The sequence below is a fragment of the Martes martes genome (assembly GCF_963455335.1).
Source record: "Martes martes genome assembly, chromosome: 1".
Lineage (NCBI taxonomy): Eukaryota > Metazoa > Chordata > Mammalia > Carnivora > Mustelidae > Martes > Martes martes.
In genome coordinates this window covers 76,084,627-76,109,610 of record NC_137888.1, presented here as the reverse complement: position 1 = coordinate 76,109,610, position 24,984 = coordinate 76,084,627, and the positions used below count along the sequence as shown (strand labels likewise).

The 24,984-nt window shown below is 37.0% G+C and overlaps 1 protein-coding gene across 2 annotated transcripts in view; it reads right to left on the bottom strand.

Moving 5' to 3' along the window:
* Window positions 1-24,984, bottom strand: part of MED12L (mediator complex subunit 12L) — a gene marked incomplete at its 3' end in the record, with an annotated part of 315,066 nt that overhangs the window by 32,824 nt on the left and 257,258 nt on the right. For both annotated transcript variants that reach the window (XM_080823907.1, XM_080823908.1), the window contains 14 exons: window positions 24,700-24,801; window positions 23,880-23,993; window positions 20,422-20,621; window positions 16,800-16,988; window positions 15,878-15,952; window positions 15,569-15,759; window positions 14,626-14,787; window positions 12,635-12,746; window positions 10,244-10,333; window positions 9,073-9,182; window positions 8,746-8,881; window positions 7,776-7,937; window positions 5,411-5,773; window positions 3,389-3,545 (listed from right to left, as the gene is read on the bottom strand). In XM_080823907.1, coding sequence (XP_080680033.1) covers window positions 3,389-3,545; window positions 5,411-5,773; window positions 7,776-7,937; window positions 8,746-8,881; window positions 9,073-9,182; window positions 10,244-10,333; window positions 12,635-12,746; window positions 14,626-14,787; window positions 15,569-15,759; window positions 15,878-15,952; window positions 16,800-16,988; window positions 20,422-20,621; window positions 23,880-23,993; window positions 24,700-24,801 — 2,163 coding nt within the window. The remainder of the gene's footprint in view (window positions 1-3,388; window positions 3,546-5,410; window positions 5,774-7,775; window positions 7,938-8,745; window positions 8,882-9,072; window positions 9,183-10,243; window positions 10,334-12,634; window positions 12,747-14,625; window positions 14,788-15,568; window positions 15,760-15,877; window positions 15,953-16,799; window positions 16,989-20,421; window positions 20,622-23,879; window positions 23,994-24,699; window positions 24,802-24,984) is intronic.

The following is a 24,984-nucleotide window of genomic DNA, read 5'->3' as shown; positions in this document are numbered from 1 at the left end:
CGCAGAAACCTTACCTTCTAAGCCTCACTTTACAAGCAAATGGAAAATAAGGCCCCACCTCACACCATACAAATATTAAAGATATGCTGAGTACTGCATTATTCCCAAAGAATGGGGGCAGTGATGCAGGAGTGAATTATAGTATTTCAATGATTTCACGGAGGTCCCACTTCAGCTGCTGAACTGAAGTGCCTGAAACAGACTCGTGGGCATGACGTCAAATCACGTGGGTTTTAAATTATGCAAGGCCCTGAGGAATACATTACCTGCATAGAGCGTACTTTCTTCGTGGTATATTTGCCAAGTGTCCTAAGCCAGGCATAGAAACCCTTTTGTCATTTTAAACAAATTTGAAGCTCATGGTATTTAAGTTTACCATGACAAAATAAAATGCCTCTTTCCTCATAGAGGGCATGAAAATACTTTCAAAACTTGAAAGGCTGAGAAACTTCAAATACCATGACTCGAAAGACAAAACATGTTTTTGAAGGCTTGAAATCAAACAGGAGATGTTGATTATAGAGATGCCTGAGAAATCAAAGGAAATCCTTAACATATTAGCATACATAATTTGTTAAATGCCTTTAAGAGTTTGGGAGGAAAGATTTCAGTATTTGTTGGCTTCAAATGAGGTGTCAATCAGTCATTTACCAGATAGTTTATATTCTTTCATATATGTGTAAGAAATCCTCTATATAAATTATCTCATGAAAGATGTTTTCTCTCTTTTTTTTTAAGTAAGTTGTATGGTGGGAACAAACATTTTAAAGCTGAAAACCCACATTCTTTTAAAGACTCAGAACCACAACCAGCAATGTGATTTATGAAATCATTCAGCAGCATTTGAAGAACACTGGGAAAAAAAGAGGAAAGTCAATTTAAGAACATATGGCAAGGTAACTTTTGTTGAAGCAAGAACTGGAACTATACTAATCCATAAAAACTTAATGGACTATTTTATAGGTAAAGGGGATTCTTTCTAAGGATTAGGCCATAGTCTACTTTCTTTTAATTTTCCTTTTTGTATAATCTTGTAGCTTTGAGCTAACTAAAGAAACAGGGTAAGTATCCCTGAAGCATTCTGTATATTCCTATCTACTTACTTTCCTCACCTTCTCTCACTAAATGCTATTCTGAATATGGTGTTTAATATTCCCAAACATTTCCTTATAACTTTACCATAATAGTGCGTATACATGAGAAAGAAAGAGAAACTGGGGGGTGGGGAGGCGGTATATACACACATACATGTGTGTTGAGGGGGCATATGCCTCTGCATTTTAACTATACATGAATGAAAGTAGAGTGTACACACTCTTCAACTTCATAGGATTCCTCATTTTACAAAAATCAATTCACACATATAAAACCCCTATAAAATACTTGTTTTATTTATCATTTTTTCTTACATGTCATCATACTTAAAACTTACCTAATACCTAAACCTCCTTAACTTATAAATACCTTTTATAGTATTTTAGGGAAAGAAAACATAGGTCTTTATAAAATACTTAGTCTTCAATTCATACTGAATTTCTGTTTAAAAATGCTACAGAATTCACAAGAACTTTGGAAATGAAAAGAGAAAGTCAAATGAGAAAATAATTGTGTATTATTTTCCACTCTTAGCATTGTCTAGTTTACTCTTTTATAGTCTGCATTCACTCATTCAGCAACCTGTTTTTAAGAGCTTACTAAAAGCCAGATGTTGCTCTAAGTTCTTAGGATACTATAGTGAATGAAACAGAAAACATACCTGCCCCAACAGAGTATTATGGGAAAGCTGGATAATAAATCAGTAAGTTAAATACATAACATATAACCAAGTGCTGATCTATGGAGAAATATAAAGGAGAGGGGAACAGGGTGCAGGGAAGGGGTGTGGCTTACTGTTTATAAAAGAGGGTGGTCAATGGAAGCCCACTGAGAAAATGGTATCTGACCAAGCCCTAAGGAGGGAGGCAATGAGCCATGGAAAATATCTAAGTGTGAGCACTCCAGGCAAGGGGGGTGGTGGGCAGCAGGTGCAAATGCCCTGAGGTAGGAATATGTTAAGATCATTTGCTGAATTAGGGTTAGGCCATCACCTGTGTGCTACATTTTTAAAATTACCATACAAGACCAGTGCTCTAACCCCTGAGCTATGGAGCCTAAAATTTACTTTAAATTATATACACACACAGTATATGTGTGTGCGTGTATAATATAACCCTTATTTCATCATTCAAAGAAGAATGAACACTTTCATTCATTTTGTGTACTGCAATACCCTATCACCCAAAACAGAGTCTGGAACATTATGAAGTTTAATGCATTTTGTTGAATAAATAATTGAATCACCTACTCTATGAGGACATATATTAAAGTATCTCTTGTACAGATAACCAAGCTGAGGCACAGAGAGATTAAGACGTGGTCAAGATTACACAGCAGGGAGTGGCTGAGCCAGTCCTGAACCTGTAACTATAACTTCCAGACCAGTCCTCTCAACCTCTAATTTAGAGGACAAAATATGGATTCTCCCTTGCTGTAAGCCAAGAATTAAACAATGTCTTTCCTAGGCCTCAAGATGTCATACTCAAATCACAATAAAAATCACAACATACAGACTAAGATCTCAAAATACTCCATTTGTTGAACAAGCACACTGTCATTTAGGAAAAAAAAATTAAATTCATTTCTAAGTAAGAGATTTTTTATTTAGGAAATATTCATTTCAGATATAAAGTCTACCTGGGCTTGAAAGGAAGCAATACTAAAATCAGGAACATTTACTATAGATTCAGTAGTTTTCCTTCTTCGTTGTCTCAATCTATTGCTGAACCAAATTTCTGAGATACTTCACAGTATAAACAATTTACAATTTAAAACACAAGAAAATAAAGATACTGTGCAATACTATCTAATTTTTAAAAACACCAATAAGAATTATATCTGATAAAAACACACAAATTTCACAACATACAACTTTTGTCAACTTTATATCTGACAGTGCAAATTTTCATCAGTGGCTAATTTCCTTCTAACATCGAATGAAATCTCCCAACTCAGAACATAACCTAGCAACTAAAACTGTACTGTAACATTTGAGAAACACTCCCAAGTTGGCCACATACTAAATTACTCTATATGCCAGGTATTAGTTGATTCTTACAATTAGAATATGATCATCTATGTGACAGTCAAAAATAGATTAAAAGACATATTTAAAAACCCTAATTTTAGAAGAAGAAGAAAAAATTTCAAGTGGAAAGGATTACAGGAATGTCAACTGAGAACTCAGTTCTTGCAATTCCCACATTTTGTGATGATTTCAGGTTAAAAGTAAAGAAAACGCCAAGCTACTTCGCATCTCAGAGTGACCCGACCTCACTCTCTCTTCACATACCTGGAGTAAGAGATTGATTCTGAAGGAAAAAACCCGGCTGCTGGGGCTGACCCATGAGGTTGTAGCCCCACAAGGTGGACTGTGGATGGTGCAACATCTGGGAGGAAATGGGTGAGTAGTTAGGAGGCACTCGGTATATGTTGCTCTGTGGATACTCCTTCAACATAAAGTTAAAAAAAAAAGTTATTTAATTTCACAAACTATATAGATAACGAATGCAAATTCATCGTATCACATTACTTGAGCCAGTGCCTGTTCCAGTGGATAGGGCTGTTTTTATAGAGGGGAAGATGGAAGGCAAGAGTGTCAGCGTGTTCTCTGCCAAACACTCATTTGAGTAAAAACTTTTGACTCAGGAAGCACTTAAGAAGTGGAGGGAAAATATAAAAGGATCACTTCTGAAGTTTGTTTTTGAAATACTAAAAGCACATCAACACTGACCATTGCCTACAACTGAAACCACATCTTCAGATGCTAAGTCTCTGGGGATCATTTCATCCTGGGTCATCTTAGGAAGCCTTGTTGATATGTTGGGTCTGGATGAGAATGAGGCCAGAAAGACCCACAATACTTCAGGACCAGTCCCTGACTAGACAATATTTTATTGCCAGTTTTCAAGGCAGCAACCTAAAGACACAGACTCTCCACCATCTGCCTGCACCCCGCTCTCCCCACCCAGATTTCGTCTTCCTTCTAAGAGATGCAAAGTCTTTAAGGTTCACACCCAGATGTCTCAATTTCCCTACCACCCCTCAGCCCCCTTCTCTTAGTCTAGACCTAAAGGATAAAGGATAAACAAATCCTTGGATCTCTGAAATATAACCCGCTGGGTAGGGGCAGTTCCAGAAGTAGTATAGGAGGAAGCGACATTACCAGGACTCACTCAGGAAATGAGATAAGTTTTAGGACTTTTGTATCTGAAAAAAACAGAAATCTATCCATGTGGACTGATGAGCTAGGCGAGGCCAGATTTTAGGAAGTGACAGTCTGGATCTTTTTGAGCACCTCTTCAAGACAGAGGAATACTGGCAGGAAGACTTTATGAAAAGAGGGCACTGCCATTTAAGTGGCATCTAAAAGTGATGGTGGTCTTTTCTAGAAAAATATTAATCACCAAGATATCAGCTAGGAAAATATAAGTTTTGGTTCTGACATAGGTAAATTATAATAATTAGACATGACATCTGAATATGACATCATGAAATATTCAGAATATTTCTTCCATTGTACAAGAATACCCTTGAATTTTATACAAAACTATTCCGAATTCTCTCTCAAGTATTTTTCCAGGTGAATTTAAATGTAAAGACATTTTTACACATTAATTCTATAAATGCTATAAAATTATTTCCAAATTACCATCTCATACATTTCTGTTGTTTTTAAGAACATGCAGTTATAGGTAGGTAAGGTTAATAGGGAAAAAAGAAATGGAACTTTTTAAAAATTGTGTTTATCTTTTATAAAATCTAAAAGTATGTTAAAGAATACACACACACACACACACACACACACACGTGATAATAAGATGGAATGCTAAAATATGAAATCTCAGAAACATCCTACTGGATGTATTAGATGGCATGTTAGCTAGGGAAATGCAAATAGTTTTTCACATTAATTTACTACAGGTGTCAGCTGCTCAAAATATGATAAATATTTTAAACATGAGATAATACAAATATGTAAGAAGATGAGATTTTTAGGGATCTAAGAAATTCAACTTTCAAATGTGAGGAATTATGAGGCACTGAAATATTAATTAAAGATTATTCACAAGAGAAGCCTAAAATTAAAGTAATGAACAGTAGAGGAGGGAAAATCAGAAGCTATAATCCTGTTGTCTGTGACAAGTCACTGTTCGTGTGCCATTCTATTAATTAAGACAGAGCTTTGTTAGGATTACAACTATTACGATAAGGCTTCTAATGCTTTTCCTGTTGCTAGGGACAGACTCTGGGCATGATTAAATCTCCCACTAGGTGTTAGTGAGCCAAAGGCCTCCCGACTTCCCTTACTCACATCAACTCTTGAGCTTGATTTCGTCTTGCGCTTCCTTCCCTTTGTCTTCTTCTCCTCATCTGTTGTGGTTTTTCCCTGATCTGACAGCTCAGCTGATTTCCTCTCCGGCTCCTGAGAGACGGGAGATGTGGGCTCTTCCTCTTCCTCCTCGGGAGGCAGGGGCAGTGGCTCGAGGTAATAACTCCGGGGCTTGGGCATCGGGTGTGTGTGATACAGCAGCAGGTGATGCTGTTCCTCGTACTTGATCACCTTTCGGTCCACTCGGACAGTCCCGAACCAGGCCCAGGACAGAGGCGCTGGGTTCTTCTGGCCCTCAAACAAATCCCAGGGGGACACCTTCTGCTTTGTAGAGACCTGGAGACCCTGTGGTTGAGATAATGCTCTGTGACCTCACGTTCAGATCTTTTCCTAACTCAGAGGCAAGCTTGCTTAGGACATGGATACAAAGAACATTCTGGATGGTGGGGAGGTTTAGAGCACCCTAGCATACAGCAGACAGGTAAATGCACTGGCTCAGGGTTACCCAGCTAGATCACTGGAGAGCCACGGCAAGAATTCCGACCCTGAAGTTCAATTCTGCATTTCTTTAGGCCACATCATATTCTGATCAGCCTGCAACACCAGGTGGTCCGGTATACTTTACTGTAAATAGGTATTTTTCATTTAGGGTTTTTATTGCTTTGTTTTGTTTTTAGGAAAAAAAACACTTTCTGGAAAGTACTGCAATGTTGACCTTTATTAAATTATCATAAACTATAACCCCTTGGATCCTAGTTTTTGTTGTCATCATTGTTTTTGAGATAAAACAAAACTTCAGAGTCAAGTTACAGTCAACCTCTAATTGGGCCCAAATTAGCTTCAGTCCAAACATGTATGGGCTTGATTCAGTATAGGAATCTTTCACATACTTAATAAGCCAGTTTCTGAATAGTTAAGGAATACTACTACAGAAGTAACTTATACCATCGGGTACAAATAAAGTCCTTTAATTCAAGCTTCTCTCTACCAAGTTTAGAAGAGGAAATGTTACTCTGTTTCTGAAAATAAAGGTTTCTCATTTTTGACATTAACTCGTGATGTCTCTTGGTACTTTCCCAGGCATACCAACTTGAAGAAAATATTTTTCCTCAGAATGACCCCAAAAACAACTACTCAGGCACTCTGTAAGATATGAATGCTCCTGTTCTTATCAATACAAGTATTCCATGGACGGATTAACCCAAAATCAAGGTTCATTTACCATGTATAAATTGACTGTTTCCTAATACTGTCTTGAGCTTGGACCTCTCTTCTGAGTGCAAAGACCACATACCCGAATGGTTTTTAGATGTCTCACCACTAGAGAGCCAAATGAATCTGCAAACTCAACCTGCCCATAATGCTACCTTTTTCTGTCTCCACAGCCACACTGGTAAGAGTACTTGGGTTACTCTGAATTAACACAGCACTGCATTTCTCCTAAGAACCTCATTCTTTCTTACCTTTGCGAAAACTCTTCCATGGGCCTGTATAATACTCTTCCCTACTTCCCAGCTAACTCTTAATCCTTCAAAATAATTCTAGTGTCAGTTTTGGGGGGGGACCTATTCTGACTATCTACTCTTTATCTGAGGGTGGGTGACAGCAATTTCTCAGGGACCCCTAACACTCTGTACCATGATACACAAATCTCACCACACTGTGATTGTCTACTTCTGCTTAAGGGTAAGAGCTCTGTCTTTCATCTCTGTGGTTGCTCCATGTTCACTGAAAGAATAACCACTCTTCTCATATTTAAGGGAACCTTGTTTAATAACCTATATAAAACAGGTGTTCAATGAAATATCGTTTAACTGAGGAGAAAATTAAGTACCATCACCCTAAAAATATTTTTTACTCAAAATAGCTTACTACATGAAGAATTTATCAATCAAAATTTTCTCATCTAAACATGTTGCTGTCAACTCTGAAGTAAAATCAAATCTGGTCTTAGCCTTCTTTTATTTTTACAGTACATTAAAAAAAATTATTTATTTGAGAGAGAGAGCACTCTGCTGAGCAGAGAGTTAGGGTCTGGGCTCGATCCCAGGACCCTCAGGACCCCGGGATCCCGATTGAGCTGAAGGCAGATGCTTAACCAACTGGGCCACCCAGGTGCCTCTTAACAATACATTTTTACTTAGTTTTCCTTCAGCAGGTTTCACAAATTCACTTAAATTCATGTAGAGCATTAAATGAATATCTATACAATGCCAATGACCAAAGCATTTAAATGACAAGACCATGCTTAAAAAAAAATAAATCAAGAAACTGTAAAATTGAGGCATTTCATATACCCTATAGGAAGACAAGAAAATATATACAAGAAACAAACATTTACTCTTGCCTGTTTTTTATCTATAGAGTCGAATCCAGCAATTTTGTTTCCCTTTGTGTCAATCAAGGAACCCATAGGTTCGCAAGTGATGACATCACATGTCTGTTTTGGCAAAGGTAGCAACTGTCGAACTTTGTCAATACTTTCTGATCTCTTGTCTCCTAGCTCTTTCTAAAAAAACAAACAAACAAACAAACAAACAAAACAAAAGAGATAGAGAAGTGGGACAGAAATTACAACGAAGGCAAAAGTTGGTGAGAAGGAAGTTTCTCTATGAAACATTTCCTTTTTTGTAGCCAGAATGTTCTTTAACCTTGAACATGGTCTATGATGCTGCTTTCAATTAGAGTAGTGAGTATGTTTCATTTCTTCTATTTAAGTAGAAAATAGAACACATACAGTGGGACCCTGGTTACACAACAAGTATCGCAGTGCTGAAATGACAAAAATCCTGTGTAGTATTTGCCAGCAGAAGGCAGAAGCTGCAGCACAGAACACGTTCTCAAATCCAGGGTCAGACCGCAAGGTAATCATTGGTTATTTTATTGCTATGGTCGTCAGATATATTGATCTTTTTTCTTTTCTGCACCATTTGTTTACAGTTTACTTCAAAGATTGCATTATTGATTTTTCAAATGAACTGGGTTTAGAAATATCAATGTAAATTGTTACTTTTCAATTACACGGGCCAGTCCAAGCATGGATTAATCCTAAATCCAATGTGGGCATCTTTGTTATACATTTGATAGTAGATTTCTAGAGTTCCTTAAAAGTTAAATATTTTGTGAATATCATTTTTTAAAGAAATATCTTCAAGCTATATGCTTATAACTTTTGAGTACTAGTAAGCTGAGGTAAAGCAAATAGCAAAATAACCACATAACATCTAACTTAACACAGTAAATTAAGGTAAAATGCAGTAAAAAACTAATGCATAAACTACCTGAGATCATAATATATAAGCAGGCCACAAACTTACTTTCAGTTTCTTTACTAAATTCATGTATGCACGTTTGTTCTCTTCAGATCCTCCTGGGGATGCATTTGATAGGTCTGAGGCTAAAGTTCCATTGATTAAAACACCCAGCATGTCAAGAACTGTTGTGAATAATTCACTAAGAGGGGGGAAAAAAATAATTTATTTTCACCTTAGAGCAAAACCAACATACCCTTAACTAAAAGCATTTTTATTTAAGGCACAGAACTTTTGATGGTAACTAAGAGAGTAAGAGGTGATTTGTAGTCAGCCTATCAAAGCTTCTACTAGGCACGTGTGCGGCATGCTAAATGTGAAGTAAGAACATACTTGTTAGTGTGCATGTCAACAGTTCCAGAAGTAATGATCTGGAGGAGGAGGAGGGCCCAATCTGTCGTCCATTGGGTGCTCCTCTGCACAGTGTCAAACATTCCGCCCACCTGGCACGAGAAAAATTACAATAAAACTCTATTCCAATGAAAATACCATCCCCATCACTTTATGTAGCCAATTTTGATTTGTTAAAAAACAAACAGACAGACAGACAACAATAACAAGACTCTAATTTATGGGTTATCATACCTTCTCTCTTACCTAGCTACCTATTTGTCACTGTTTTTTGGTTCCTTCAGCACAGGTATTTGGTCCTTCAAAAAAAGGGGGTGGGGTAGGAGGAGAAGAGGGACCTGAGTGTGGGCACAACATCAATATGAATTAAATAATAGGAAAATTAACTTTCTTTTGTTCCTAATCTTTCATAACACCCAGTTTTACCATATAACTTTAGTCCAATCTGAAGAGATCAAAACCAGGTGAGTTGATTATCTATGACTTTGTGTTATTCAATTACTACTGCATCTAAGCCTGTTATCACACTAACACTTGGAAATATCCAGTAACACAGAATATTGAGGAGCAGGAGGCCTGGCCCCAGGTCTACTCACTCATGTGCGGGAATTAAGTTAATGATAACTGCCAAATAACAGGCAAGTCCTCCTCCTCCAGAATAGACTTCACTGAGACTTTTTCAATGGGAAAAGAAAAATTCAAAGAAATGTGCAATGTGTGAGAAATTTTTAATAGCCTCCCTGTCGAATTTATTTTAATGACCAATCTGATGGAGAGTCTGACAAAAGTTCTACTTATTGCACATTTTTATACATAGGGTTTTTAAATGAGTATAATAAAAGCTAATTCATCTCAAAACAGTAACCTTCTCAGACCTACTCTTAGCACAAACTGAAAAGAACGAGAGGTTTCCTGGGGCTGGAAAAGCATACCAATGCCCAAAAAAACCTACACCCTCTAGAACTCAGACCAGACAGGAAGGTCAGCACCAGGGAGGACAGACACGTGAGAGACAGGGGAGTTGTCAAAGCAAACAGTGGAAGGCCTCACACCTTGTAACGAAGGGGATGACCAGAGAAGAAGTGGAGAGCTAGAGGTATTTTCACATTAAGGTTAAGTGTAATGGAGGGAAAGCACTAGAAATGCCCCTTACCAAATTTAGGCGAAGTTGCAATGCTTCATGCATCATCTGCCGTGCTTTTATGTCGTCCTGGTATCGTTCTTCTCTCCAATTACTCAAAATCTAAACCAGAAAATAAATGGGAGAACCCAAAACTTATTTTCCCTATTAAAATGGATTGTTTTTCTTATATTTAAAGTTATACTGAGCTTCCTACTGACAGTCAAAAATAACTTCTTCCTTTAACGAATAACAAAGCAAAATAAAATTTTAGCTTTCTTCCTTCCTTCCATGCAGACAGAAATCTGGCTATTTCTGGCTCGTTGCCTTTCTAGGTGGAAGAAGAAAATTCTCATCTATTTACAATCCTGTTAAGTAAGTCTTAAAGAAAATGCTTTAAAGGAAGATGAAGTTAAGATTAACAAACAAAAAAGATAATTTTTTCAATATGTTATTTCACTGGTCTTATTAAGATAAATACTGAACAGACAGAATTACATCTTATATCAGTTCTGTGTTACATTTCTAGGGACCTCCTATGAACCCTAGCAAATGTATTATTTTGATGTTTTATTGAAGGGGGGGCTTGCTGTCTTCCATGTCTGTCTTCATTGATAAAAGAATTGTGTATTATTTTGAAAAATATGACAACTTTGACATCAGTCAAGTGGTGTATTGTTCTACAAAGTGAGTGCTTTCACTGATTCAGACTAATGTTAGAAAAGGGAAGGTCTGCTTAGGAAAAGCAAACCACAAGTGGACAACACCCTAGAATCAGATGACGAGGGCAAAGTCCCTCCCCCTCTGCCATGCTCTGAAATATGGTAACTATTGAGAATCATCTTTTGAGTTAAAATAAGTCACATGTGGAAGTAACCCTGCCCAGCAGATGAGGTGTAAGTATATAGGGCATGATGAGAGGAGAGCATTTCTCCAATCTCATCAATATGGAGTCCTCTCCCAAGTCGGCCGTGAGGGTCCAAGACAGTAAACACAAATCTGTATCACAGCTTTCATTCTATCAACAGGAAAAATAAAAATAACAAGTTGCATGAACCAGAGCAAGGGGATACCGAATGACCATGGTCCAATTTTTGGAAAGTAATCAGGGAGGGCCTCCATGAGGAGGTGACACCTGAGCCCAGAGTTGATGAAATGAGGAAGCAATCCTCCTATTATCTAGGAAGAAAGCGTTCCATGTAAAAGGAAAAAGAGATATAAAGGTGCTGCAACGAGAATCTGCTTGCCAAGTTCAAAGGATAGCAGGGAGCCTGGTGGCTCAGTCAGTTAAGTGTCTAGCTCTTGATCTCAGCTCAGGTCATGATCTCAGGGTCATGGGGTAGAGGCCCACCTTCGGCTCCATGCTCAATGAGGAATCCGCTTCCCTCCCTCTTTCTATCCCTCTGCCCTTCCCCCCAGTCACGCTTGCTTGTTCTCTAAAATAAATTGATTTTAAAAAAATAGCAATGGGGTCAGTGTGAAAAGTGGAGTGAGCAAGATATGACTGATAGGAAACAAGGCAGAAGTGGGAGCCAGGGCAAAATCATGCAGGCCTCAATAAGCCCAGACTTTGAATTTTTATTCTAGACATAGTAAGAAACACTGGAGTATCTTGGGCACCAGAGTAACAGCTGATTTACATTTCAGAAAGATCACTTTGGCTGCTATGCAAAGGATAGATCTCTTAGATCTTAAAGGCGAGAGATGATGAGAGGCCCAAATGAGTTAAGTATCTTTGTTTGCATTCATCTAGTATCATCTACAAGAAAGACATGATGTCATAGAAACAGAGGGCCACATGAGGGTTCCATTTGGCTCTGTAGCAGGATAAAACATTCTACATGACCAATCTACCTACTTTGCTCAATTCCACACTTTTCAATTTCTAGTTTCATCACCCCGCTTCCTTGGAGTACACAGAATGCAAATCCCCCAAAGAGTGACCAAGAGAACTGTGGTTGGTAGAAAGCCAAAATTTAAATTCTTTGCACACAAACCAATATGACTTCTGATTTTGAAATTAGCACTCAAGCTGAGACCCTCCAGATAGGTGGGGGCTGAGCTGGAGAAGCTGGAGAGAGGTTCCTCTGTCTTAACACCATGCGTGCAACACACATTGCTCCAGGACCTCTCCCACAACACAGGGTCAGGAGAGGAGCAGATATGTCAAAGTTGCATGCAATGTACAAAATATTGTTTTTATAGGACACAGACATTTATTCAATGCATAATTACTGTTACAAAACTGTGAATCTTGTGATGCCTAGAACACCAGGTAGGAGAACAGGGAATGGATTGTGTCTCCCTGCATCTAACCAAACTATGCGGTCATCTTACTAATTTAATCTCGTTATTTGAAAGGAAAAAAAAAAAGAATGCCATTAGAAAAATACTTGCCTGCCTTAATAGTCTAGTATACTTTACCTGATTAACTTGGTTCTGAAGAGATGTTAGGAGGCCTTCCCGTTGTTCATCTTGTCCCTTAAGGCAGGTAAGGACCAGTGAAAGGAAAGGTTGTTGACTCAAAAGAGACATACTACAAAGGAAGTAGTAACAGCAGATCTAGTTAGAAAGGATGGATTACTTTCTGTGCAACGTAGATCTCCTGCCCTTCGGTTATTGGCCCTTATTTATTTTACTATTAGCAAAGGGAAAGGAGTAGTAAATAGCCAAAGCCTACCTGAAAAGTCAAATCATAGCTCTACTAATAAGATTAAAAGCCACTGTGATGCTTCTAAATAATTGAATATGCTCTCTTAACTAGCATAAATTCATACTGCAGGAGCATGTTGGGGGAGTGCAGTGAGAAGAGCGTTTCTATTTTATATCACTAAGCTGAATTTGAAAGACGCACATCAGCAGGAATATCACTTTATACACAGAACAAAATGAAAAATTTTTAAATTTGTCACACCAAGCTATTGTCGTAGAGCCAAGGAAACAGGCCTATATGACTGTTGTGCTTGTGTTACTTTTTAGCACGTTTCTTAAGACCAAACAGGGTAGGTACCGAGAGAAGTAAGATCAGCACCTAGGTCCTGAGGATCCAAAGGCCGTAAGCTTGTTAGTGACCCACCATATCCCAAAGCCTCATCTTAAAAGGTGTTAAGGCATCTAAATTTTTTTTTAAAAATGTATTTTAAGATTTCATTTTATTAATATCTCTTCAATTATTGGAGTACAAATCATATTGACAAACTAAATGCTATGTTGAAAAAAAAATTCTTAGAAGGAGATTGAGACCCAATTATTTCAACGTGCTTCATCCCTCTACCAGCAGAGCTGGGAGAAACTGACTTGGGACGAATCATCCACAAACTTTGCAATACCATCTGTACTGCCGTGGGGATAATGTACATGCAATGTACACGCAACCATGCATTAGAAATTAGATTCCAGAATTAAAATTGAGTCATCTGGTGGGTTGACTGACCTTTGCAAAGGTGATGCCAAACAACCAGGTAACAAACAAAATACATGTAAATCTAGGTCTCTACCAAGACGCACTTCAGTTAAAGAGCACGGTCTCGGGAACCAGACGACCTGGATTTACAACTCCTTAGCCATGTGTCCCTGCAAAATTAACTTTTTGGTGCTTCCCTTCCTTCAACTTAAGGAAGGTATAACGACAGCACCCACAACACATGACTGCTGTGAGAATTTAAAAGTTCAGTTATGTATGCATTGAGTTTTATATAATGGCATTTCATAAGGGCTCAATAAATGGTAGCCACTAAAATATTATTCACTAGGGGATATGAACTATACATGTTCAGAGTTTTTTTGTTTTTTGGAGTTTTTTTTTAATGGAAGAAATCTTCATTATTTCCCTTTACTCCTGAGGTGCTAAATTCATATTTTCACATTCTAGACAGCAGGTATATTCTTTCTCAGAACCAGAGTCAGTTTGCAAATTTAATTATTTGGAACCTTTTCTAGGGCCTAAAATAAATGAAGAAAAGATTAAATTTAATGGTTGGTAAATTTTAGTATTTACTCTAGAACAAGAGCTCTAAATGTTACAAATATTATTATCTTAGTGTCCAACAGGACAAAATGATATAATTCTATGTATTTTAAACATAGATAATTAAAAGAATAAAAAGTAATTAAATGGAGAATAGAGAGTCTAAGTGGATATCCAGATTTGATTCAACAGGTCTGAAGTGAGGCTAAGAAGGTGGTGTCCTTAATGGCTCAGCAGTAATTTGGGTACACGGGCAGAACGAACTGGTGTACTAATTGTCTTTAACCTGGAACTTTCTAGGATCAGAGCGTTACCTAACAGAGTATTGCCATTTCCATTTAAAAACAATTTCAGTGCACTCTGGGTATAGTGACCACGTATATCTGCAAAATGTTAGTTCTCAGTCATTCCTTAAGCCCTCACACAGAGACACCCCTTGCAGCCATACCTTTTCTGTTTTTGTCTGTCTCTTTCCTTTTTTGAAGAGGAGCCCAAGTGCTGTCCCTTCTCCAGCTCCTCTCCAGCAGCTTTTAGTACCCTTCCTTGCACAGAGGTCGGCAGTCTGGCAATTAGGGGGGCCACCAGCCACACACCCCTGCGTTCAGAGGAACTAAAATCAGAAATAGGTGTTATACCCAAGGAGGTGTTCCTTTCCTCTGCTCTCACGGTTGTAACAGAAATTCCAAGGCAAAACTTTGATGAATAAGAAACACCAATTACCAAAAAGCTTCCCTTTTATCTCTGTACTATCTTTTTTCTTGCCAAATATCAGATACTTGAACATACTTTTCCACTCTCACTATGGAAAGCAATAAAACATGGGGTTCTGGGAGAATACTGTCACTAAGCTTTTTAAATCTGTGCAAGTCTTCTACGATTCCAGCTCTCTGATTAGCCACAGTCCTTTCACACAATAAACAACACACTTTACTGTCATGGTTAAGATATGAAATATTCTGATGATGTTTAAGCATATTAATAACAAATTTTTAAGGTTTTAAAATTCATTAGTTACACTTTAAACCCAAATGATGAAATACAAATCAACCTGCTTATCACAATTATCATTTGTGGAACTCTGCCAATTAATAAAGATGGCAGAAAGAGTATTTCCTATATAATGAATTCTATGGAACAGAGTAGCCTTAAGGAGAGAATAAAGGAATTAATCCCTTCTGCACGTCATATGTAGTTCCAAGGAGTCTGGACGTGTTAAACACTGAGACAGGATTCATCATTATGCCCCTTAAAAAATTATTAAATAATGATAAATGACACAAATAATTTCACATTCCTGCAGCTTTATGAAAATAACTGCATCATGCAAATAAAAATATACCATTACATGTGAAAAAGTAATCACAGCCCAATCGAACTGCAGAAAAAAATACCTCAGAAACGTCTTTATTCCATTCTGCCTCGTGCTACTTGTATCAGTATTTCCAATTCCATTTGGGTTGAAGAGGCCCATGCCAGAATTAGAAGAATTATTGTTCAAATCAGCAGACTGCTGGAATACCTCTATTGTTGCCTTTGCAATATTGTCCAGTAAGTTGTTCATTTCAGCCACTGAACCAGAGCCCTGAAGTTACACACAAGAAAACTAGCATGCATATGTTTTACTCCATCCTCCAACATCAACGTACTCTTGGGGTTCTTAATTTTTGTATCTATAACACATGCTTCCAATATATACTCACAGGGTCCTTCAAGCACTGTTTGATCATTAACTGAAGTTCTAGCCAGGACTGCCTTAGCGTCCACTGCTCAAGATTCTGGGGAAAATGGAAAGAATTAATGCATTAAGGATATTGAAATGTGTCTTAAAATATAATAATTCCTTGCAGTATTCCCTCTCTCAAGAAAGAACAGAATAATCATACAGAATAAAGGAATCTGTAGGGATCAAAAGGCTCCATGATATACATTCACTGTAGACACAAATTTAAAAAAAAATTTTTTTAAAATAATGGACACCTGTGGCGAGTGCGTGGCTCAGTCAGTTAAGCATCTGCTTTGGGCTCAGGTCATGATCATCAAGTGCCAGGACCAAGCCCCACACTGGGCTCCCTGCTTAGTGCGGAGTTCTGTTTCTCCTCCTTTTGCCCCCCCCCCCCGCCCGCCTTGTGTGCTCTCTCTTGCTCACGCATACACTCTTATCTCTCTCAAATAAATAAAATCTTTAAAATAAATGAAATGAAATGAAGTGAAATAAAAATAATGCACATTCAGCCAGGCACTGGAAATAAAATAAGGATTTCTTCTCTCAATATCTATTTACCTAAGTAATCCATTCCAAAATAATTTCAATACTTTTTGACTAATATATTTAAGGCTATTCCTCCAGAAAGCTTATGTCTCATCTAAATACAGCAGACTTAAAATATCAATGTTTATACTATGATATAGTACTGATATAAAATATCAGTGTTTATACTATGATTGTATAGCATCTCCATCTATATTTACCTAGCAATGAGGTGCAACAATTTCACAGATGAGAAAATTAGGAGAATAAAAATCAGATCTGAAGTCAAGAATTAGCACTGAGCAAGAAAAAAAAAAAGAAAAAGAGAAAGTGTTACATGACAGAAACACAATCGTTAGACTCTAATCACTCACCTGAAGAATACGCTTAATGTGCTGTCTTTGCAAGTTGTCGCCCTCGGTACATTCTTTAATACCATGAGGATAACAGATAAGCTGCAGTAATTTCTGTGCTTGCATATTTGAAAGCACAGGGTCCAAAATAAGCTCTTTATCTGTGCATAACCTTTCAGGTTCTTTTAAGCAATGTTCTCCTACCCATTCCTTTAAAAAAAAAAAAATCAGCTGTTAGATTGACAGGCAGAGGCTTTCTACACATGAATGTAATATGCACTAAATCATGGTGAACAATGGAATACAAAGCAGACAGAAATCTTTCAATTAAATAAAAATTGCATGAAAAAAGTAGGTGGGAAAATTTTTGAAAACAAAATTCCTGGCATTTTGACTTCCTAAAAATACAAAGTGGGACCTTAGTTAAAAAAAGTTTGAAAAAGAATATGCAAAAAGGAAAGAAGAAAAAGCTAAAGAAACTAAAGAAAATATTTGCGTATAATGGTAATGATTCTGTATTAGTACATGTCTTCATTTTTATGTAATGCTTACTATACTGAATAGAAAGAACAGAGTAAAACATTTAGAAAACTGTCATTTTTTATATTATACACGATACTATTATAAATATTTGTGCACATCTACTTTCTAAACAATTATTTTCTTAGGATAATTTCATAAAAGCACAACTGTTGGGTCAAGAAGTATACCAAATTTAAGACTATTGATACATATGGTCAACTGACCTCCAGAGAGTTTTTAGCAGTTTAAATCCCTTTTGCCTTTTATCATTGCAAACTCTTATACTATAGAAAAAATCATCAACAGAGACCAATTCGAATCCAGATCAGTTTCAGATGTAGCCTGTTTCTTAACTACACCAGGAGCCCAATGCTGAGTAACTATTAAAGGCACCTGGGGAGCTTGCTAAAATACCAGTGCTCAGGGCCCACCAAATACACATCTGATGGTGGGACCCAGATACCAGTAATATTTTTCAGAGATTAAAACTGTTTGACCCTTGGTGCTTCTGGTTGGGAAATAATACACAACTGCCTCTCATTATCTATATGACCATTTAATGAACTTCTACCCTAGTTACAACATGCTCCAATAAAAACATGTCCCTGTTAACATAATGTCTCCATCAAAATAGAAAACTGTACATATGGTATGCCATGTTTTCTTTTTTTATAAGAGAAATTAAAAGGAAAAAAAGGAAGATAAATCAAAAAATAATGAAATTGATCACCAAGGGCAGGAAAAAACACAGGATGAAAGAGACAAGGGACAGATAACACATCTCTCAGTACACCTGTTTGTGCAGCTGACTTGTAGAAGCATGCTAATCTGAAGCAGTGGGGAGTAAGAAAAAGGGAATCTCAACTGAATGCAAACAAAAACCAACAAGATCAATTCTATTTCAAATCAATAACATCCATACTGAAGGAGAAAGTTCAAAAAGATTATTTAATACAGTAAGCCTTTAGGGAAAAAAAAATTATAAACAAATCTTCAACTCTTTTCCATTTTTCCCCTAATGGTATAGGTACAGCAATTCTGAAAACTATTTCAGGTGTAGTACAGAATTAAATAAATGAATAAATGGCTGACGTTACTGGGAGCCAGGGTTCTTGCTATGGAAGACAATATTAATATGAAATAGGGGAATGCAAAGAAGAACTCAGTGGTGTTAATAGAAGTGGATGAATCAGTATGAACTCATGAATATACACACACATTTACGTATATGGATGTAATTTTTTAACTACCTCTATATGCTGAAAAGGCTTAGAGGCAACGAATCCCCATCGCCCACAGTAATGAGCACCACAGTGCCCATATCTTGGTTTCTAAATACCATCCTCTACTAACTAGAACCAGAGTTCCTTGGAGGAATGAGTAATTCCAGGTTTGGAATAGGGAAAGCACAAGGTGGGCCAGGAATTAAAAATACTTGTGGTGAAAAAAAAAAAAAAAAGGATGGAGACATGTCAAAATAACTTAAAAGCTATGATGAAAAGGTTCACACTGGTGGAGGTTCCTCAAAAAACTGAAAATAGAGCTACCCTATGACCCAGCAATTGCACTACTGGGTATATATCCTAAGGATACAAACGTGGTGCTCCGAAGGGGCACGTGCACCAGAATGTTTATAGCAGCAATGTCCACAATAGCCAAACTGTGGAAAGAGCCTAGATGTCCATCAACAGATGAATGGATAAAGAAGAGGTGGTATATATACACAATGGAATACTATGCAGCCATCAAAAGACATGAAATCTTGCCATTTGTGACGACGTGGATGGAACTAGAGGGTATCATGCTTAGCGAAATAAGTCAATCGGAGAAAGACAACTATCATATGATCTCTTTGATATGAGGAAGTGGAGATGTAAGGCGGGGGGGTTGGGGGGAGGTAGGAAAAGAAAAAGTGAAAAGATGGGATTGGGAGGGAGACAAACCATAAAAGACTCAATCTCAAGAAACAGACTGAGGGTTGCGGGGGGGAGGGGGGACGGGAGAGGGTGGTGGGGAAATGGACATTGGGGAGGGTATGGGCTATGATGAGTGCTGTGAAATGTGTAAACCTGGCGATTCACAGACCTGTACCCCTGGGGATAAAAATACATTATATGTTTATTAAAATAAAAAAATTTGAAAAAAAATTCTTAAAAAAAAAAGGTTCACACTGGACAAATCTGGGACAATCTGAACATGAAAATAACTAAGGATAGTATATTATAATCCACATGGATAATAAACAAATAAGAATAAGGCAAAAAATATTAATAGGAATAGGCTCTCCTGAGAATGCAATTCAAATTACTAACTGTAGAGGAGTTAGGGGCAAGAAACAATCATCATTTTGCAACTCTCATACAAAGACTAGTTTGGACAAGAATCAAAATGAATGCTCTATGGGTGGTGACATTTGATGAGGAGCAGGATATCTGCATTGTCTCAAAATGTCTCTCCAAAGACTGTTTACTGATTACAAGGGGAAAAAAATGATAATGATATAGCAGCAAAACCCAGAAACCATACACTTTCATCAAAATGATCACCGCCAGTGAGGTGAGAATGGACATGTGACTTCAGGTGTGACTACCCTAGAAGAACATAATATTACTTCTGTAGCATCTTGGCTAAGATAGATAGCCTGAAGCTAATCTATTGGACATCTCAGACAAAACCAACATTATTGGGACAACTGAAAAAACTGAATGTGGCTGCAGGTGAGAAAAAAATTAGTGTATCAAGGCTAAATTTCTCGATTTTTTGATAACTGCATTTGGTTATGTTAATAAGTAACACTAAGGTATTAAAAAGTAAAAATTCATAATGTATACCATCTACTCTCAAAAACTTCAGCAAAAAATTAAAAAGTATATGCATCCATATTCACACACAAATAAAATCATAAAGCAATGTGGCAAAATGTAAAAAATTGGTGAATCTGCATAAAGGGCATATACACTAGAGTTCTTATTATTGCAACTTTTCAACAAATTCCATTTCCAAATAAAGTTAGCAGGAAGAAAAGGAACCCCAATGTGCAAGTTTCCTACAACAGAGAGCATTTCTCTCATAAGAACAATTATATAGTCAAAGTTAAAGGCAAATTAAATCTGAAAAATACCTGTTGACAGATAGTCCTCAGTACATATCTGGCATATTCTCTTAAATTGGCAGTTTCTATGGAAATGCTTTTCCCACAGGATTTTGAATTTTGTGAGGCAGTCCAGATATCATCAGCATTCCCATCACGTCGTAAACCCCTCATGGTGAAGTCATCATTCTTTAAAGAGCTGACATTGTTATTGCCAATTTTGGCATCTCCTAAATAATAGAACCACAAAAGCAAAATCACGGAAGTTCAAAATATTGCCGTAAATGAAGTAAAGCCTTGAAAAGTAAATGAAGCAAGACTTCAAGGAGTTAAAATATGTGAATGGCATCATTATGGCATAGCCTGTTGTTCAGCAAGAGAGAGAATGGATCAAGAGGATAATTGCAAGAACCCAAAGAAGTTTCACTGGACGTGGGGGAAAAAAACATATTCAAGACTTATTCCTTATTTTGTTTACAGAATTAACTATGTATTCACTGAACTTGGAAAGGTCATTACAAATCATACTTAATAATCAGAGAACATTGATTTCACCAATATTTCAAGCACAAATGTATTCAATATTCAAATTCATTTCACTTATAGACAAGGAAAAAATGGGTTACTCACCCTTCTAGATGTCCCTTTTCCATTTCTTCTCTTACAATGACTTATTTTCTATCCATAGGTCAAGAGAAAACTTTTGCCTTAGCCCACCTTACTATCAACTTCTTGACAAGAGAGATTTATTTCCCTGGGAATGGAAAAGGGCAATGCATACTAAGGAAGCCCTAAAACATAGGGCATTCATTGAATAACCCAAGTCTCTCACTTTCCTCTCTGTAAACATCCAAATTAGAAAACCTCACCAGATCAACCTCTAATATACTCAGTCAAATGAAACTAAGGAAAGGATTTCCCTCACAATCAAGTTCTTGGGAGCAGAGTGTCTGAATAGCTGGAAATAAGAAATCCTCTCCAGCTGTGAAAGACAAATCACTATCATATTTTAAAAGTGAGAGAATATAATTTGATAATAAAGACTGCCAAATGACAACAGAGCCTCTAAACTTTTGCCTGTTCACCCACAGGATTATAAGCCTTGAACAAGAAAGTTTCTTGGAACCAGCAAATGAGTTTAAATGAGGCCCCTTACTGCCCACTATGAGTAAAACCAAGCCTAGATCAGTGCAAAAGCCTTTTAAAACCCACAGGTCAATCAAGAAAAAGTTTTGACTCCGCTGGAAAACTTGAAAAGTCAGAATGGCTTAGTGAATATTTATTCATAAAATAGTAAGAGGAGGGGAGGAATAAACAATACTTTTCAGGTCATCAGTATCTTATTATATATTATCATATACTCATCATTAAAATACTCAAGAGAAAAAAGTAACAATTTCACTTCACCCATAAGAGTTTATTTAATTCAACAGAGCTCCTTGGGGGCTGAAAGATATGTACCAAAATTTAGCATACTTTCTCCCCACCTCTGGGGATATAAACAACTATTTCTACTCCTTAAGTTAAAACTACTACATAAATTAAAAACCAATTTCTATAGAACAATTTTGTCACCCAAATTCAAAATAGATCCTGGTAGACAGGACTTGAGAAAATATTGGTAAGGACAGGGTGAGACAGAGAAATCAAAACTTGTATAAAAACAAAATCAGAGAAATAAACACCTCCGCCTAAGAAATTCTCATTCAGGTTCTCATTTAGTTTAGATGGTAGGACGACAGAGAAGGTAAAGGAGACCGTGCGAAATCCTTCTGGAACTGCACAAATAATAGAACAAATAGAAAAGAGTGTTCAGCAACTACCTAGTCCAAGGCTCTGCTGACATCCAAATGACCTGATTCTGACTTCTCAGACTTGAAGACTTCTCTATCTACCAAGAACTGAGGTGAATTAAAAAGGCCATGGAAAGCCAACCAAAGATAAATGAACTGGTTATTACACATGGATATTAAAATATAATTCTGTGACTCTTTAAAGAGCCTGGTAAATTTTAATTGGAACTGGACCAATCCTCCAAATGAAGGGTTAAGTGCCTAGATGGCACTCATTTTGTTTTCTGCCATTCAATGTCTGTATCCCCTTCTGTAGTCACACTTCCAACATTTGTTTGTTGAAAAGCTACTATTTCAAAATCTACTGTCTAGTTTATCCGATGGGCATTAGCGATACCACAGTTTAAAAAAAAAAAAAAAAAAGCAAGTCCTGGACTTCATGGTCCCTACACCTATTTATTAAGTAGATTGACCAACCATTTTCTTTTCAAACATCATCAGAAAAGAGAAATTTTAGTTACTGAAATGAGCATTTAATGTTGGTTATATAATAATACAAGCTCCTAAGCTCAGAACAGAGGCTATGACCATCCATGTGGTTCTACCTTTGCTTTTTACTGTCAATTCATGGGCATTTCTATATATAATGAATGTATACATACATTTTCTCCAACCTTTTCCCTTACACTACTGCAAAAACTAGAAACTATATGTAAATATGTATGTGTGTATATATAACTCTTTTCTTAAGGTGAACTTTTAGTAATTTTTTTAATGAAAATCTTATTATCCTTCATTGTCAACAAATAACATTCAAACAGGAGTATGAAGTACAACGTTCTTGAAGATTCCTCTAAAACATTTCCTACCTTCTCAGTAGTTTCTATTCTAATCAAAGAGAGCTCCTTCAGAACATAAGACAGAACTTTTATATAGTCAAGGCCAAAAGAGGTTACCCATAGCGAGAATTAGGCAGTTTGGACTCAAGACTTCCTACTCATTCAAATCCTGAACAATTTATAGAATAAAAATGTCTTAAAGGATTATATTGTCAATGAACAGAAAATGCAGTACTACTACTCCAGGAATATATATGCTAACAGGAGTATAAAGGATATCTTGGACATTATGGATTAAATTTTTAAAGATTCCGATAACTAATATTGATTTATCAATAATATCAACATCATTGCAATTATTACCTAATTCATGAAAAACAGAAGGCAGAAGTTTATATATCTGCTCAGGGTCACAACAGAAACAAAAACACTAAGATTAAAACCCAAGTTTTCTGGTGCTGTGCTGTTAATATATAATATGAACTTTAAACCTTTGGTTAGATCACTATGTCATCTGTGTCCATCACAAAGTGTGCTTTATGCCAACAAATAAAAACAAAACCACCCTGTAGGTCTGAGAATCTATATTGTAATAAAATGAAACATCCTGTAGTTAAAATGCCATTGGGGAAAAAAAAAAAAAGTACTATATTTAAATTCCCCCAGAATTGTAGGTAAGGAGCAGACATCTCAAGTCCAACTGATCTTGGACTTGAAGAAAGCCAACTAATTTTGCCAGGATAAAACCAAACTAAACCATGTTTTACCAGTAATATGAATTAGAGTTGAACCTGAATACAAATTATTTTCCTCTATTTCTGGTTATTAACCAAATTTAGTGCCAGGATAATCTTACCAAGCATCATAATTGCCTTTAAGACAGCAAACACAGCTCCCACTTCAATGCTGTTGTGAGCAGCAGCTAAGAGGTGTCTATCGCAAGATGATCTTATTCCAGGGAAAGGTTTGCCTATGAGAAAAACAGCAGACCTTTAATGGTCTCATCGCCATCATTAAAAATCTCTTCTAACCATTTACAACTGGCAGAGCCTTTCACTGTTAGACTAGGGGTCCTTAACTGCCATCAGATAGCTTTAATCGAAGCTTTGTGGATCCACTAAGAAATACTGTCAGTATTCCTTTCCTAACCTTTTCATTCTAATTATTAAAACAATGTCTTTGCTTCTTAGAGAAATGTATCAAAAAAATAAGAACCTTCATCTACATATGCTGATTCTCACACACACACATACCGTATGGAAATGATCTTTAGAAACACACTTCAGTAACACCCTCAGAATTCTTCCTTATTCCTTTTATCTTAGTAAAGAATAAATGAATCATCGTTGCCCTAAGCTGCTATGATGTGGTTCATAACCAACATACATAGTATGTGTGAGAGGATCAAGCTGCCCACCAGCATGGCTTGGCCTAAGAGCAAAAATATTTTTATTGTTTATTAACTCCTGATTTGAGTTTCTCAATACATCCTGATATTGCGTAAATAGAAGGTGCCGACAGCCCACTCAGTGGCATTACTGCACTCCTTCCTCACCTGCACAGCAAGCTCACCAAAATAAGAAAGGGAATGACAGAATGGACAGCCTACTTGCTCATTTTAGCATCACTACCTCCAAAGGAAAACGTCGTCAGGGGTTTTTCAGCTGCCAGCTCACCGGTTGCTTGAGGTAATAAGCAGGCCTGGGGAGCTCGGAAGAGATGAAGCAGGAGTCGGCACGTCATCCTTGCCCCAGGCTCAGCATCTGCATCTCCACAAGCTAGGAGAGATTTTAAAAGCATGTTTTCTCATGTACTCAAGGACATGTCTTCAGCTTTTCTATTAAGCTAACTTTCCCAGAATAATTTTAATATAAATGCTCCTTACAGTAAGAAGGAAGGCAGTAAGCTATGCTTTTTCAGGAAACCAGAGGACCTCCTTAAAAAACACCTTTACATAGGGA